Source organism: Diachasmimorpha longicaudata, chromosome 10, assembly GCF_034640455.1.
Source record: "Diachasmimorpha longicaudata isolate KC_UGA_2023 chromosome 10, iyDiaLong2, whole genome shotgun sequence".
NCBI classification, from domain to species: Eukaryota; Metazoa; Arthropoda; class Insecta; order Hymenoptera; family Braconidae; genus Diachasmimorpha; species Diachasmimorpha longicaudata.
In genome coordinates, this window is record NC_087234.1 from 5071577 (window position 1) to 5087934 (window position 16358).

The 16358-nt window shown below is 45.4% G+C and overlaps 4 protein-coding genes across 6 annotated transcripts; 2 read left to right on the forward strand and 2 right to left on the reverse strand.

Moving 5' to 3' along the window:
* The first annotated feature begins 1164 nt into the window (after positions 1 to 1164).
* LOC135166494 (prostatic acid phosphatase-like) lies at positions 1165 to 3985 on the forward strand. Its single transcript, XM_064128757.1, has 7 exons — positions 1165 to 1327; positions 1775 to 1854; positions 2276 to 2374; positions 2572 to 2811; positions 2970 to 3155; positions 3257 to 3595; positions 3708 to 3985. The coding sequence occupies exons 1-7, from the start codon at positions 1165 to 1167 to the stop codon at positions 3885 to 3887; spliced, it is 1287 nt and encodes a 428-aa protein (XP_063984827.1). The 3' UTR covers positions 3888 to 3985.
* LOC135166486 (probable ATP-dependent RNA helicase DDX23) lies at positions 2691 to 7272 on the reverse strand. The gene is made up of 3 exons (XM_064128746.1): positions 6198 to 7272; positions 4177 to 6118; positions 2691 to 2830 (listed from the first exon to the last, which is right to left on the reverse strand). Exons 1-2 carry the CDS (start codon positions 6672 to 6674, stop codon positions 4196 to 4198), a joined length of 2400 nt encoding a protein of 799 aa, XP_063984816.1. The 5' UTR covers positions 6675 to 7272; the 3' UTR covers positions 2691 to 2830; positions 4177 to 4195.
* A 156-nt stretch (positions 7273 to 7428) lies between these two features.
* Positions 7429 to 11997, reverse strand: LOC135166484 (serine/threonine-protein phosphatase 6 regulatory ankyrin repeat subunit A-like). Of its 2 annotated transcripts, XM_064128744.1 has the most exons (6): positions 11939 to 11997; positions 11618 to 11853; positions 10258 to 11145; positions 8025 to 10076; positions 7830 to 7959; positions 7429 to 7732 (listed from the first exon to the last, which is right to left on the reverse strand). In XM_064128744.1, exons 2-6 carry the CDS (start codon positions 11750 to 11752, stop codon positions 7620 to 7622), a joined length of 3318 nt encoding a protein of 1105 aa, XP_063984814.1. In that variant the 5' UTR covers positions 11753 to 11853; positions 11939 to 11997; the 3' UTR covers positions 7429 to 7619. The 2 variants fall into 2 exon arrangements, with proteins under 2 accessions (XP_063984814.1, XP_063984813.1); XM_064128743.1 differs by lacking the exon at positions 11939 to 11997 and having other exon boundaries at positions 11618 to 11928.
* Positions 11998 to 12002: 5 nt separating this feature from the next.
* On the forward strand, positions 12003 to 16253 carry LOC135166482 (protein MMS22-like). 2 transcript variants are annotated; one of them, XM_064128741.1, is made up of 4 exons: positions 12003 to 12344; positions 12457 to 14249; positions 14413 to 14886; positions 15100 to 16253. In XM_064128741.1, exons 2-4 carry the CDS (start codon positions 12462 to 12464, stop codon positions 16240 to 16242), a joined length of 3405 nt encoding a protein of 1134 aa, XP_063984811.1. In that variant the 5' UTR covers positions 12003 to 12344; positions 12457 to 12461; the 3' UTR covers positions 16243 to 16253. The 2 variants fall into 2 exon arrangements, with proteins under 2 accessions (XP_063984811.1, XP_063984812.1); XM_064128742.1 differs by having other exon boundaries at positions 12020 to 12147.
* Positions 16254 to 16358: the final 105 nt, after the last annotated feature.

The window sequence follows — 16358 nt, forward strand, 5'->3', positions numbered from 1 at the left end:
CTAGGGGCGATTGGAGGTTACAATAATCCTATGAAATGGAGCAAAATTTTGTTCCACGAATTCTCCCCAAAAAAGGAAGGGAGAAATTGGAGAGACGGTTTAAAAATTTGGTTCATGTTATAAAAACCGAATGGAGGAAGTTGATGACAATTTCAAGAGGACAAATAATTATAAAAAATGATTAAAAATGCGAGGTGGGGACGGTGCCATCTTTGAACGCCATTACGACACATAGTCCGACTTTGTCAGCCATTTCAGGAGCATTTCCACCCCAGGAAATACTTCGTTTTCTTCTGAATGTCATCGTCACATTTATCTCCTGACTCACCGTGAAAAATCTTCATAGAATCATCAGTGACATAACATCTCTAACAAATTCATCCATTCATTATGTCACTATAAAAAAGGAAATAAAATAGAACTCTCGATTCTTAAATTACCCTCGCATCCGCGATACGATTCTAATGGTTTTGATCACGAGGATGAGTGCACGTGCTCGTGAACCGGATTGACACGATGACGCGAATACGCCCATTGAAAAAAATCTTGCAATTATCGTTGAATTATTTTCATTGAATAATTGAACCGAGATTTTTTCGAAGACTCCAACACAATTGGATCATTGTCCACGAGTCGAAAATTCCCAGGGATATTTGCCTTCCACTTGTGAAAATGACGACCAAAAAATTGGCAAATAAACATACCCTCAATTTTTCTCAGCGTCAAATAATTTTTTAAACAATTTATTTTTATTCTCAAGGGGAACGATCCGATAAATAAGTAAATGAAAGACCCATCCGTGGGCTGTAAATTTTTTCTTCGTTGTCTAACCAAGAAAAACAGAAAAATAAATAAATTAATTTTTTTGAAAAATGAAGTCTTGTCATCTATTCATTTATTCTCTCTTGTTTATCATAAAAATTTTACTTGCATAACACTCATTACGTCACGCTAGACACGTGCAATTGTTATTAAAAATGCTGAGTGCTGAGTATTCATGTGCCACGAACTTGAATCAACAGTTTGTCTTCCACTTTTCTCTCTGATAATTGTCAATTCATAGTTAAGCGTGCGATTTATCTGCTGAATTGGGTATGGAGATGAATTTATGCTGGATATTCTCCCCTCCAGGGTGGCAACTTGTGTTAAATACTGGAAGGAACAATGGTGACCAACGACAGTGGCACCGGCGGTGAGCTAGGATTTCCAAGGAAAAAAATTCAATCCGCAGGCGACAGACACTGGAAAATCATGCACAAGGGGATGTCAACACTGTGGGGAGCTGGAGTAGTCTATACCTGGCTCGCAATCATCAACATTGCCGAGGGTGAGTGGATGAATCAATCCATAAATATAAATCGACTTGGGAAACTCCCCAAAAAACAGAAGAAGAATTAATGCCTTGAGCAGAAAAGGAGCAATGATTTCTTATCCAGTGAGTAGTCGTATTGATAAGTTAATGAACCTCGATTTACTCAGATCCATGAAAGTATTTCCTTATAGTTTATTCACAGACATTCACCACTCCACTGACTATCGAATCTCGACCCCTTTGAACTTTTTATCAAATCTCATGCGTCATTTGCAGGGGAAAATGGTAGTTTTTTCGGCTTTTAACTATTTAAGATTGTGATTAATCACTTCAGAACATGGCCGAAGGCCACAATTTTTAAATTTTTTTCTCATCAAAAACTTGTCTTTAACCCTGCCGAGTTCCTCACTTGCTCATCAACGAGACTTAATTACTCAATCATCGATCGATTGATGGCTCTAGGGTCACCAGCAGCCGTGTCTCGAGACCCAGATCCCCGAGGGGGCCCAGTGGTTCAGGAAACCCTCCGACAAGTGACAATTGTAAGTAAAAAAAAGAATCATCAAAAATTTTCTGAAAAATCGATCATCAGCCCTCAAAAAAATTTGCTCGCTCGTATCTCTGTAGCAATTGGATTGCCGAGAAAATGATCGAGTTTCTGTGGGAAATCTAATTCTCCGCAGCAAATGCTCAGAGGAGTTTTATACAAAATTCACAATCTATTATGTTCGTCTTTTTTTTTAATTGCCTCGTGACAATGTTCAAGGCATTGAGTGCATTAAACAGGAAAAAAAATGTTTTGCCTCATGCTTGGATTCGCCCGATACATTCTCATAACAGCTCTGATAGTAATAGTGATAACAATAGTGATATATTACGTAGTCCACTGGTTCAACTGATTATTTCATGTTTATTCATTTTTTCGAAGAAAATGCAAACAAATGCAAGAAATTTTGATTAAAGCTGATGCGACATGGGGAGAGGGCACCTGTGGATACATATCCTAAGGATCCACATATTAATGATTCCATGGCACCGTATGGATGGGGTCAGTTGACCAACGTAAGTAATTTTTGTAAAATTAATTAATTATATTTTCCACTAAACGTTGAATTATCCTATTACTGAGTGGAGTTATCAAAAAATGTAATAAATTCTCTAGGCAAACAATCTGAAGAAATTGCAAACAAATTGGCATTACCTTTTTTCGATGATTTTATTCAACAGCAGAAATGTAAAAATTCATTCGCACGTTTCAGAAAGGTAGAGTAAATGTATACAACACGGGCCAGTATCTTCGTCACCGTTACGATCACTTCCTGGGTGAATCGTACAGTCCAAATAAATTTTGGCTGCAGAGTACATCGTCAGATCGTACCAAAATGACAGCAATGATTCTATCGTCTGCCCTCTGGAAGCCCTCAGAGAAGCAGATGTTCAATCCTGAGATCCCCTGGCAGCCAGTGGTTCTGCACTACTGGACGAGGGCTGATGACCAGGTGATTGTTATGAAATGTACTGAAAGCATCAGAAAAAAGAACAATTAAATTTTCATTCAAATTAATGTAAATGCAATGTTATTCAAATTATCATTAATTCTATCGGCTAATTTGTTCAATTCTATGGATGTTGTTACACAGTTGATATTCATTTCTAGTTGCTGATCATCTGGAACGCCTGCCCGAAGCTCACAATGAAACGTTTACAAGTGGATAATCATCCAGAGGTGCAGAAATTCAACGAGGAAAATAAGAAAATGTTCGAGGAGATCGAGTCCTTCACTGGGAAGTCAATAAAATCCGCTGAAGATCTTACCGATCTTTACGGTACATTGCATGCCGAGGTGGGTAAATCATCAACACGATTGTCCATTCACAAAAATCACTCATTTGGTTTTACCACTTCACAACAGAATTGGTTTTACAAAAATAAAAATAATTTCAGTCACAAATGGCGAACCTGGTGCTCCCCTCGTGGGTGAAATACTACTTTCCCGATAAAATGCTGCCATCTGTCATCATGTCCTACAGCATGAACGTCTTCACCGAGGAGTTGACAAAATTATCAGGGGGTCCTTTCGTGAAAAAAGCCCTGAGAAAGATGCAAGAGCGAAGAAATGGAACATTGACTCCAGAAGACCGAAAAATGTTCGCTTATGTGGCTCATGACAGTACTGTTGTCAATGTCCTGAGTGCTCTGAACCTGTGGGACGGAGAGCCGCCGGGATATTCGTGCATGATCATCATGGAGCTGCACGAGGATAATGGAGGATGGAACGTTCAGGCAAGAATTTTTTTTTTTTTCAATCCTTCTGGGGGTTTATCTCGCATTTTTAATCGGACTAAGAGAAAAATTATCTCGAGGATAAAATTCTGAACAATTTTTGTATCACCAGATATTCCAGAGAAACGCACCCGACTACGAGACCCAACCCCTTAAGTTGAACGATTGTGATATTGCCTGTCCACTGGAAAAGTTCGCGAAAATAGTGGAGAGTGTCCTGCCTGGAGATTATTCCGAGGACTGTCGAGTACCTGACCCCAATTACAAGATCCCCCCGCCCCCACCAGCTTAATTACACCAAAGGAACCTCATACAAAAATCCACTAACAAAATTAACTGACCGACAACGAAAATAAGTGGAACCGTAAATAAATTATTAATCAGACAGTATCTAAAGGGGAATTAATTATCAAAAGATTAGTATCAGCTTTCCCGCATTAATTTTTTTTAATGAAGTTGAGGAAATTACTGCTCTTGTATGCAACTAATTTGATACTGATCTTCTAATAATTACGTTCCGCTTCATTACGCCATTTTATTTTGCTCATTGCCATGCGGGTACATGCAAAGAAACCACTTACCAATTGTAAAAACCTCCGCTCACGCAAATATCTTCTCCTCCCTCCTCTTCTTCGTCACAACAGTACCAGGTTTGTGTTGTGCATCCGGATGATTGAGCAGCTCTGGTGGACAAGTGCTGATGGGACTGCTCAATATCGTCTGCTTGAGATCATAGAACAGATGGCTGTCGTCCTTCGTGCAGAAAGATATGGCGAGACCAGCCTTGCCAGCTCTGCCAGTTCTTCCAATTCTGTGAGTGTAATCCTCAATGGTCTTGGCCATATCATAATTGATGACCATGGAGACATCCTTGATGTCTATACCTCTGCCAGCAACATCAGTGGCCACCAGAATGTCCTTACTGCCTCCTTTGAGACTAGCCAGGGCGTACTCTCTCTGCTCCTGACCCTTCCCTCCGTGGAGGGTGCAGGCATTATACCCCAGCTTCTCCAGGCCCCTTGCCAGGACATCCGCCCCCTTCTTCTGATTGACGAATATGATGATTGGTGGCTCGACGCCTCGTGAGAGAATCTCCATGAGCTTTCTCCTCTTATCGGCCTCACCCATTATGTGAACAATCTGTTCGGTTCTCTCTGTCGGCTTGCCAACACTACCGATGTAAACAACCGCTGGTCGTCGAAGGTACGTTCTGGCAAGCCTTTCCACTGCTGCAGGCATCGTCGCCGTGAACATCACCGTCTGTCTGAATTTCTTCTTTGTATTGTAATTAGCAAGAAGTTTCTCCTCATTTTCAGCATCCTCATTATCAGGTTTGAGATTGGTGACAGGCATATACTCCAGGATCTTCTGGACATCGGGTTCGAAGCCCATGTCAATCATCCTGTCAGCCTCATCGAGCACAATATAGGTGCACTGATTGAGGACAAGGTACCTATTTTCGAGAACATCAATCAATCGTCCTGGTGTGGCTATGACAATTTCACAGCCCATGCGTAAACGGAAGCCCTGTTCCTCTCTGGATAATCCACCGACGACAACAACTGTCCGAATGCCCAGTGGCTGGCCAAACTTATTGGTCTCCTCCTCGATCTGCTGGGCGAGCTCACGAGTCGGTGCTAGAATGATGCTGTAGGGGCCCTGATCGGCTTCTTCCAGCCGTTCGATTTTCGGGAGTGAAGTTATCCACAGGAGGAGAGGAATGAGGAAGGCCAGGGTCTTTCCAGAGCCAGTCTCGGCGACACCGATGATGTCGCGGTTCTGGAGGCCAATAGGAATGGCTTGACGCTGAATGGGGGTTAAGTCTTTGTAGCCGACCTTATCAATTATATCGAGAATCTCCTTGGGGAAACCGGACTCCTTCCACGAACGAATTGGATCAGGAATTCTCCCACCTTTGATCGTGATATTGTAATCCTCCCTGAATATTCTCCAGTCCCTCTCAGTCATCTCCTCGATAGCTTTCTCCGACCAGTGTCGATCGTCCCACTTCTGCTTCTCCTCCTTCCTCTTCACCTTCTTCAATCTCATCTTTTCCTGCTCTTTCTCGGCCTCAGTCCTCCTCTTTTCCAACAGTTCTCCATAAAACTTGCTCTGATCCCTCTTTTGTGCCTTGATATCGATTCCCGCAAGATTTCCCCGACCGAAAAACTGTACCTGGTGACGCTCTTTATAAATATTATTGTAGTCCACCGAGGTGTCCTCAGATGTATCCCAATCGAACACGAATTTCCGGTCATTGAGGCGTCTGACACGTCGCTTCTTCTTGATGAGACCGAGATACCTCTCTTTAATCGCCTCGACCTCCTTCTCTTTGTCCTTATCCTTCACCTCCTCGTGATCCCTCTTCTCCCTTCGTTTGTCTCGATTCTCTTCCCACTCTCGCTCCTTACTGGGAGTCGAGGATGATCCTGAGGGGTGAGAGGAGCTGGTGTCGTTGGAGGGACCCTGAGACGTGAAGAGGGCTTTTCGTTCAGATTCCTGAGCTTGGCGAAGGGCATTTACCTGGAAAATTATCCAAAAATTGTCTCAAACTTGAAGAATTGATGGAAAATTATCTTAAATTCAAAATATTGCATCTCACCTCCTGCTGACGTTTCTCGAGTGCCTGCGCTGCCCTCTCCTCCTTGGTGAGGAACTTGGGCTTGGCCCTCGCCTCCTCCTCAGCCTTCTTCTTCGCCAAAATCTCCTCGAGACTCAGTGGCTCCTTCTTGGGAAGCTTCTTATCAGTCTCTACCTCGTTCTCATCGAGAATCTGATGAGAATCCTTCGTTTTCTCGTCTCGCTTCTCCTTGTCTCTGTCATCAAGACTAAATATAGGACTCTGCTTTCGCTTCTTGGAGTCGTGTGGCGTCGAGGACGACTTCGAGGTGCTATTGGTGCCCCTGGAATCGTGCTGACGCTCCCGAGGGGATCGCTCTCGCGATCTCGATCTTTTTCTCGAGGTCTTTCTGTCCTTGGAACGACTTCGCGATCTACGACGGTCACGGCGATCTCTGTGGGGATCGCGATCACGCTCGCGGGATCGGCTACGACGCGGTGCCTTCTTATCGTGCGCCATTATCACCGAATACCTCGATAATCAGGGGATTATCAATAATTTCATTGATCTTCGGGATTTATTGCCATTAAAAACTGATTTTTTGAGGTTAGGTCCGGCAGTCGTGTGATTTTACCATCTTTTAGTCACATCTCCGAGAGATATCCAACGATGAAGACGCTTCAGGGTGGAAATAGCAATTAATTAACGATTTTAATTGTTCACCTGTCCGTTTTTATTGTTTGTCAACTATTTTTTTTCTCCTGCGAATAAACGTTTCGGCTTCGACTCTTTTTTTCTATCAACCTTTGAAACTTTGGTGATTGGCCTGAAGAGAGGACGAATGGGAAGCCACGAAACTGGTGGGAAGTTCGAATATCCGCGTGGAAATATTCTCGGAAATATTTGATTTCGAACTGCCAGTTCGCGAGTGTTGAAGGTTAAATAATATAAATAATAATAAAGAACTTGCTCTATTCCTCGAAATAATCATCCCAAGGGCTCACAATACTTCACAATTTTTTATTCAAGCCAATCGTTACGACAACAAATGATACCACTGGTGCATTCACCCACCCGATAAAAACTAACCAATCTAAGAGCATTATTGAGCATGCCGGTGTTATCCGTTAAGTACCAAATAATTATTTCGATTCATATAAAAAATTCAACCGGCTATTAAAAGGCTCCATCAACATTATTCACATTGTAAATGTCACGAATACACGTGTCTAATATTATAAAGGAAATTCGAACGAGAAAATAAAAATGATCATTGTTACCTTATAGAAAATATTGTTTCTCCATTGCCTTACATTATGAGGATACCAAACATACCAATTCCATCTGCACAAAATGCTGGCATCAGGAGCATTTAAACCGATAAAAAAGCTTGTAGTCAATCACCATTATCTCGATTATCTCAATCATTCATAAAAAATCAGCGCGTGAACGCGTCAGTTGACGTCAGTAGAATTCAGAATCTGAACTGTGCTGTGAATCACCGACTCTTCCATTGAGATAAACTTCGGACGTTTGTTGAATGGATGGAGACTCTTGACATGATTCCCAGCTTTGGCCTTGAAAATTCAATAAACAAACACGAAGACAAGGAAATGTTTAGAAATATCGTTATGAAAAATGCCAAAAAAATCCATTGACTTAACGCAGTCTTACCATGGGCAGCTAAAATAGTAGCTAAACACTTGGCAACACCTAGATTAGGTGCACACGCCAGTGCTGGAGTTAATCCGTCGCAGTCCACCGCGTAGACACTCGCCCCGAGCTGAAGAAGTCTCCGAGTGACCTGCAAACACCCAAAATATCAATCCTCCCTGGCCTCGCAATATCCACCCCGAGGACTGTACTCACCCCCAAGAGGCCGTTTCTCGCAGCGAGATGCAGCGGCGTCCGCTGTTGCTTATTAACCCTATTAATAATCTCTTTCATCTGTGACTGGCCCTTCTGTCCGCCCTCACCTTCCTTCACCATCGCCTCAATTTTATCCAGCAACACACAAGCAGCAGTGGAGTGCCTTTTCTGGCAAGCCAGATGAAGAGCAGTATTGCCTCCTGAATCAATCGCCCTGACATCCGCCTTCCACTCCAGCAGCATTTCAATAGTACTAGTCTGTCCCGTGACAGCAGCGCTCAGCAAAGGCGTCCGTCCCGCATAGTCTTGGGCCTCTAGGCCAGCGGCCACGGACCCCACCGACACCAGAATCATCCTGACGCATTCAACCGACCCTGATGACGCTGCAGTATGCAACGGAAGTCGTCCGCCAGGTGAATCCCGAGGTTCAGCGACTGCAGGTCCACCGAATTTATTAATCAGAAGCTCCAGACAATGTGCGGATCCCTGGTGGACAGCACAATGAACCGGTGAGAAGGGGGCCCTCTCAAGTGTGTCTATCAGTCCCGATTGAAGCAGATATTTAACGCAATTGGCGTTCTCATTGTAGCAGGCCCAATGCAGGACCGTACAGCCCTGATCGTCCTTGAGGCCGATAGCAGATGGTTCGGCTTTGACGAGAGCCACCAGAGCAGATACATTACCACAAGCTGCCGCCAGATGAAGGGGAGTTTTGCCGTTCGAGTCTTGTGGGGAGACACGTGCATTGTGACGAAGGAGCATGTCTGCAATAGGAAGACCTATCGTGTGGATGACCGCGCGAAAGAGGGGTGTGTGCTTATTCTTGTCCGGAATATTGCAGTCAGCCTGGTATTTCAGGAGAAGAGAGGAGCACTCAGGATGAAGATTAGCAACCGCTAGAGTCAGGGGAGTTCGATGTTTTGCATCACATTTGTCCACGACTGACGCGTCTTCCGTGGACTCCAGAAGAAGTTTCAGGCATTCAGTGTGTCCCATTGCTGCCGCACAGTGGACAGGCGTGCGACGTGTTATGCTATCCGTAACTGACACTAGGGCTGCGGAACGAAGGAGAAGCTGGACGCATTCATAATGACCGGAGTAGCTGGCTAGGTCGAGGGGAGTTTTACCGGTGTCCTCGCGGATGTTAGCGTTAGGGAAGAGGGGAAGAAGTTGACGAAGAATTTCTGCGTGACCGTGGTATGCCGCAAGGTGGAGGGGCGTTAGCGCTGGTGTCGGAGGAATTGGGGAGGTTTGAGGTGGCACCGCTGTTTGCGGTGGGAGAAGGCTTGCTAGCTGCAAAAGGGAAGTCGAGGGGACCACTGGGGATGGGTTTGACGAGTTGCTTCCCACTGTTCCACCTAAATTCATGTCATGGAGAAGTGCCTCCAGTGCTGCTTGATTGCCACCAGCGACAGCATAATGTATTGCACTGAATCCTCTTTTGTCCTTGAGCTGTGGATCAGCTCGATGATCCAGGAGATATCTGACACACTGACCCGAATTATTAGCTGGATTTGAAGCAGCTGCGGCAAGATGAAGACAAGTGGCACCGTTGACATCCTGAGCGTTGGGATCACTTCCATAACCCACCAGAGTAAAAACACACAAATAATGCCCCTGACTTGCTGCATAATGCAGAGCAAGTCTGTTATCATTGTCGGATAGCCTGAAGTTAGCACCACTTGATAACAGAAGATCTAGGCAGTCTACGGAGTCCTTAAAGGCCGCGGAATGCAGAGGTGTCCTTCCACCAATGTCTCTAGAGTCAATCTTTCTACTGTCCACCTGGAGGAGCTTTCGGCAGACCTCAATGTGACCAGCGAGACAGCTGAGATGCAGTGGGGTCCTCTGCTCGGCATTTCTCGCCCCTGGCGAGGCTCCACATTCCAACAACGTGGTGGTCAAACACTCGTGACCAAACCATGCTGCAATGTGCAGGGCAGTGTTACCGTTCTTGTCACGAGTGTCCGGCGATGCTCCAGTGTCTAGAAGGCTTTTTGAGCGAGTAAAACGACCGTGCAGTGCCGTCATATGAAGGGGAGTCCTGCCATCCTAAAGGATTACCGAATTCATTGATATCTATTATGTAAAATTCCTAAAAGCTGAAGTGCTCGTTACAAACTTCAAATACACCGATTCTGAAGCATCTATTTAATTATCAAGTAATGTAATATGATGTCTGTATCTATTATAAATCTCCATTAACACAAAAGATCAAAGAAATGCGACTCACCTGCGACTGTACATTGATCTGCGCCCCAGCCTTCACCAAGCTCTCCAAGCAGTCCACCCCTTGTGTGCTGGCTGCAGCGACGTGCAAGGGTGTCTGACCCCTGTAGTTGGCAGCCTCAATGTTGGAACCGTACCTGATGAGTTCGGCAACGGCCTCAACGTGCCCGCTAAGACAGGCCAAGTGCAGCGGTGTATTACCATAAACATTTTTCGCTTCTATGTCAGCACCAGCTTCAACCAAAAGTTTTATACTCTCGATATGTCCTGCTGCTACGGCGGCGTGAAGGGGTGTATAAAGATCCCGATCTCGTACGTCTACCTCAGCTCCACTGTACAGAAGCATCTTCACAATTGTTCCATGGCCCATGTGGCTCGCGTAATGCAGGGCTCGTCGGTCTTTTTTATCACTTGCATTCACGGCGCAATTTTCAAAAGAAAGAAACAGCTCCAGCATCTCGACGTGACCATTGGAGGCGGCGTGATGCCAACACGTTCTGCCACGTCGATCTGTCATGTTTATGTTGACACATCGAGGAATGATCAGCTTCGCACAGGGAACAGAATTATTGGCTGCTGCCACATGCAAGGGTGTCTGCCATTTTCTGTCTTTAACGTTGGCAGCAGCATCGTGCTTGAGGAGGACTTCAACGATGGAGTCGTTCCCTGAGCAGCAAGCACGGTGCAGAGGTGTCAACCACTGTTTATCTCTCCTGTTGACTTTTGCGCCATGCAAAATCAGGGTTTCTACAATTTCAGGATCACCAATGAAGGCCGCTGCGTGTAACAATGTCCGTTCTTTGTCATCCCGCCAATGAATGTCCTCCTCCTGAGCCAGCAGGGCGCAAATCTCCTGGACATTGCCGAGGAAAATCGCTTGGAGGAGCGGGGGCTGTCAATAATAAATAATTCGCAGTTGTGGGGGACACGAGTGATTCCAAAGAATTTAGTCAAGTGAAGTGAGGTCATCGAGATCAGCTGATTGAATAATTAGAATTATTGGGAGTCGTCCAAGCGATTGATGAATTTATATTTAATTCAGTTATGTAATGATTTGTCGTTTAAAGAATAATTAGGACAAGCGTAGAGGGAATCGTCTGTCATTATGCATTCATCATTTTTTTTTGTCATTTTAATGATATTTTTCTGAGAAAAACCTTCAACAAAAGATTTCATTCCTGACAACCCCACAATTGAACCGGAAGATGAAGATGATTTTTTAAAATTTGACCCTGTATCATTATCTTCACTAAAAACCCCCTATCATCAGGACTAATCCTATCCAAACAACCTAACCTCACTTTGCCTCACCTCCCCATGAACGCTCCGAGAAAAATGTAAATAAAATAAAAATCCAAAGGTACCTCACTGAGTAGCTCCCGGAAATTTGACATACTGTAACTCTGGTTATGACCTGCGGATTGTTCCTGTAATCTACGAATCCTCCTTCCACGGTGTTCAACCGCCATCCTCGTAGAACCTCTCGGTGTTTCAACCATCAAATAGTCTCAATTATCAAAGTCCAAATTTCAACATCTCAACACATCAGGATTGAACGACTAGATTATCTCCTTGAGGACTAGAGGTTGTAATTGTTGAACTGAAACACGTGTAGTTATTTATTGTTAATTGTTACGACGAGTGGAGGGGCCAAATCATCAGTGACATTCGCAATTTTTCCTAACCCTCGTCTGTGAGAAATTTCCTTCGGACATAATGCACATACACGACCTATGTCGCGGGGTGACGTGGGGAGACAGACCTGTTGGCAACTTCAGAGGATAAAGTCCCGCCAAAATGATTGGACCGAGCTCTTGAGGTGATTCGGGATGTTTTAATTGTCCAGAGTGATTTTGAGTGATCGTCAGTGATTTTCCGGGGAGCTTTTGACGTGGTGAGTCTCCAGGAAGGGGAATAAAGAGCTTTCCTTCTTTGCTTTGGAGAAAATGGGAATGAGGGACTTCGGGAGAATAAATCGCCCAATTCACTCACGAAAAATCTCATCTGCAAAACTTTTGTATCTCATACATTAACAAGGACACATGTACAGGCCGATATCAGCTAAAAAATATTGTGATATACTTTATTAAGGTATCCATTTTCCCTCCCCTTTAATGAGCAATACAAATGGAAATTCACAATTTATCAATTAACAACAAAATATATTAATCACGGAATTTCTCCATAAAAATCGATTTTCCAGCACTCATGGAGGAGACGACATTCTCCTGCTCGGGGAAGGTCACCCCATCAGACCCCCACCTTCCCCCCTCAAGCCTCCTGCATCGCATCCACCTCAACCCCATCCTCCATCCGCCCTCTCTCACCACCTTTTCCTCCTCGACACTCACACTCTTCGGCTGTTCGCACCCCGCGCCCACCGCGATCAATCAGCTGAAGCACCTGATAAAGCTCATGGAGATGAACATGCGGATTCTAAACCGTCATGAGAATCTCCAGGAGCTACCCCAGCCCCACAATGCCAAAGATCAATCCCAGATGAATTACTACCACCTCCGCAGGGAGATCCTAGACTTCGTTGTCTACATTCGCAACTACTTCCTTTCCATTCAGTCTGAACTCCCCTACCTCCAGCATCCCCTTACCGCCGAGCTGAAGAGCGGATTCGACGAGGTCCTCTTCTCCCTGAGAAAATTCCTCGCGCGACTGAAAAACATCTCACTTCACTGCTCGTCCTCGACGAGTGGAAACAGATGCCCCCAGCCAGGCTTTCACCTGTTTCATCTCCACCTGGAGCTCCGCTGGGTGATGATCACACTTGTTCATCAGCAGACACTTCAGGATCAGAGCCAGGATCAGAATGAACGGTTGGATAGGGCCCTGGAATTATTCATCCAGGACCTCATCTTCGTGTCGTTAAAGACCTTTCAACGAATCGACTCATCAGACCTCACGATGAAGACTCCCTTCAGTTGTTCATGCGTTCGAGATCTGTGGCTGACCCTTCAAATCACCATTCCCAAGATCCCCCAGAACATTGGCGGTCGCACCTTCTGGAGCTACGTCAATTCCACCCTCGATAGGATTATCCAAACGAACGGAGGATCCAACGAGGAGGGTCTGTCCTGGAACGATGCTGACAAGTTTCCGTACAAATTTGATACCAAAAGCCCAGAGATCTTCAGCATCTGGATGGTCTACCACCTGACACTTCTTCATACGTATCCCCCAGAGGGCAGCTACCCCGGCTCCCCCATCCTCCAGGAGTCGAATTGTCGCCAGCTGGAGAAGATCCTTAAGGCGTTTTTAGATAAAGGAGGGAAGGAGGGAGAGCGCGACGAGATTGACGAAGAGTTAAGGACCATGATTCCACTTTTGAAGGTGATGACACTGGAGTTCTGGAAGGATAAGGATTCCTCGGTAAAAATCATCAGCTACCTCTGGGACTGCTTCCACCGAAGGCTCGATCAGCCTTTTTTGGTACAGACCGCCGGGCCCTGGAGTGTCTCGCTGGAGAAGAAGAGCCCCAGGGACATATTGAAGCAGGTCCGGGAGAGAATCTACGGGGAGAACCCCAAGGAGTCCAGCTTTGGAATGTTTCTCAAGGTGCTCGGGACTATTCTTAAGGATAACTATGAGAAACGCGAGGTGAAAGTGTGGAATCAAATTCGGGGAAGGGTCTACTCCAAGTTCTCGAAGAACAAGGTCATGGAATTCTCTGAAGTCAGACTCTTTAACCTGATTTCACTGCTTTTGACTATGGGGATCACTGCCGATGCTGATAACGTGGTCAGGGTGATGATGGGATTATTGCCTAGTCCTCTGGAGGGAGATGACGAGAGCGGACGGAGGGTCTCCCTGAGTTTTAAGGGACAACTGTGTGGGCTTGCACTTCTGATGGAGAAGCGACTGGATCTAAGGGCCATTGGGGAGAACCTGATGGCTGTCGTTGGTGTCCTTAGCACTAGGAGGGATGACCTCGGCAGAGCCATGATGAGTGGCTTCGTGGAGACTCTAAGCGCGAGCTTCGAAAAGGTATTGTCTCGGAGAAAGAAACCTTCAACTGGAATTCCAGTTGGAGGTTTCTTTGAAAATTCTAATTTTGATGTTCGAGGGGCTACATTTATCAGACACGCGAAAATACGAATATGCAATCGAAGAATTCCCAAATTATCTAAATCCTAAAGTTCATTTTCAGGTGGAACGCCTGGACAACGGCGAGCATTACCTCATCGGCGGCTGGATAGATCGGTATCTCCTGGAATGCCCGAAGAATCGAGCTGGGACAATGCTGAAGATGTTGTTTGACCTGCTGAACAAGTCCAGGGCCCTGGATCTCCAGAACTCCGGGGGAAAAGAGATGCTGGAAGCGCTGTGGGCGTCGGGAGCCGCGAGAATTCGGGCCTTGGTATACGATAACGATTTGACCGAGGAAAACTGCGAGGATATTGGAAAACTAGCTGCTGCCTTCACCCTTGAGGCTCTCAGGTGTCCCAAAATGGCAGAGGCCCAGAAACATTCGGCCCCGTCCCTGTTCAGGCATTTCACATCAACGATCTACGTCAAAGACGTTAATATATCGAGGATCTACCTGTCGATTATTCTTGAGAATCGAGCGGCTGTTGGGGAGTTGAAGAAGTTTCTGGATAACTTCGATCATTTAGTGATACAGGTAATTTTTTTTAATAGTCAATTTTTTATACTTATTTTTTTTTAAGAGGTAATTATGAAAATTTGTTACCGCTTCACTACAGAAAATTGTCTCAATGTTGAAAAATTTACTCACGTAAATTCGAGCGCCCGCTTAATTCTTCAATTCGCTTATTCTCATGTTCCTTTCCTCCGCCGTCACCACTCCCACACATTTCACCCTCAAAAATTCCAGGTCTGGCTGAAGTGTTCGATCTCCAACATGGACGGTTCCACAAAAACGATAAAATCGTACCTAGTGGACGTGGATCCAATCCGCAGGCTCTTCCCCTCCTGGCGTGATTCCCTAGACTTCAAGACCTCCAACAGTTCCCTACTCCTCTTCCTGAACACACTGAACACCTATCGCTCCTCATTGACGCCCTCCGAGCTTCCTTCCTTCGACAAGCAGATAAGAACGATTTTCCTGACCCTGGAAAAGTGGATCTTGACGTCGATAAAATCCACTACAGAGGACTCTCCCACATCCTTCTTCATCTACCGTTGTCTAGGCACAATAATCCTCACCTGTGCATCGATCCTCTATGCCCCCACGCCCACCAATCCCCTTCGCGTGCTCATCACCAAAGTAATGCTGCCGGCAGAGGACAACTCTCACCTGAAACTCCTCGCCAAGAAGATCTTCTCGATGATCATTCTAGGTCTGCAGACGTTATTCCCTAGACAGGATCAGATCCTCCAGAAGATGATCATCGAACTGTTCAACATGTATCTGCCCCTCCTTGTAATTGAACAGGACAGGGGCTTCAGGATCGAACAGCTGATCAATCTCTTCAATAAGGAGATGAACGATGATTTTCTGGAGATGGTTTACGATAAATTGTCAATGAATTATCTAATGATGGAGAACAACGAATTAAAAAAGAATTCGTATCTCTTTATGGAGCTGACGAAGGGACTGTTGAGGGAGGGAGGGCGCAGAGCTCTTCTGGAGGTGATTGGGGGTAAGGTGCTAAGGCCGATGGTCGAAGGATTTTTGAGAGTTCACGATCTCCATCCCCATAGGAGGCAGACACTGGAGGTGCTCAAGGAAATAGGGGCAAATGCTTCCTACACACCAGAGAGCATCAGGACAAGCTTGAGCTCTGTTGTTTGCGGAAGGGTGAGGGAAATGACTAAGGGATGCTTTGAATTCTTGAGGGGACTAACGGGGGTCAACAGGCGACTCGTTCAAGGGGTGGTTGATGCTCTCGAAGGGGTGGTTGAAGAGGCTGAGAGAGGAGGCGTCGTCAATGCAGGGGCCTTGAGGTATGCGTTGAAACAGTTTTTGGAGTTCTTCGAGCGGAGTGATCAGGGGGGGATTAATTCCAAGTTGTGAAGGTCTGGGGGTTTCAGGGGGGAGTTTATAAGGGAACTGGTTGCCAAAATTCTAGAGCTGCGTCGAGGGTTTTGTAAAGTTTCGAAGGTGTTCACCAATTTTTGAAAAGAAATTCA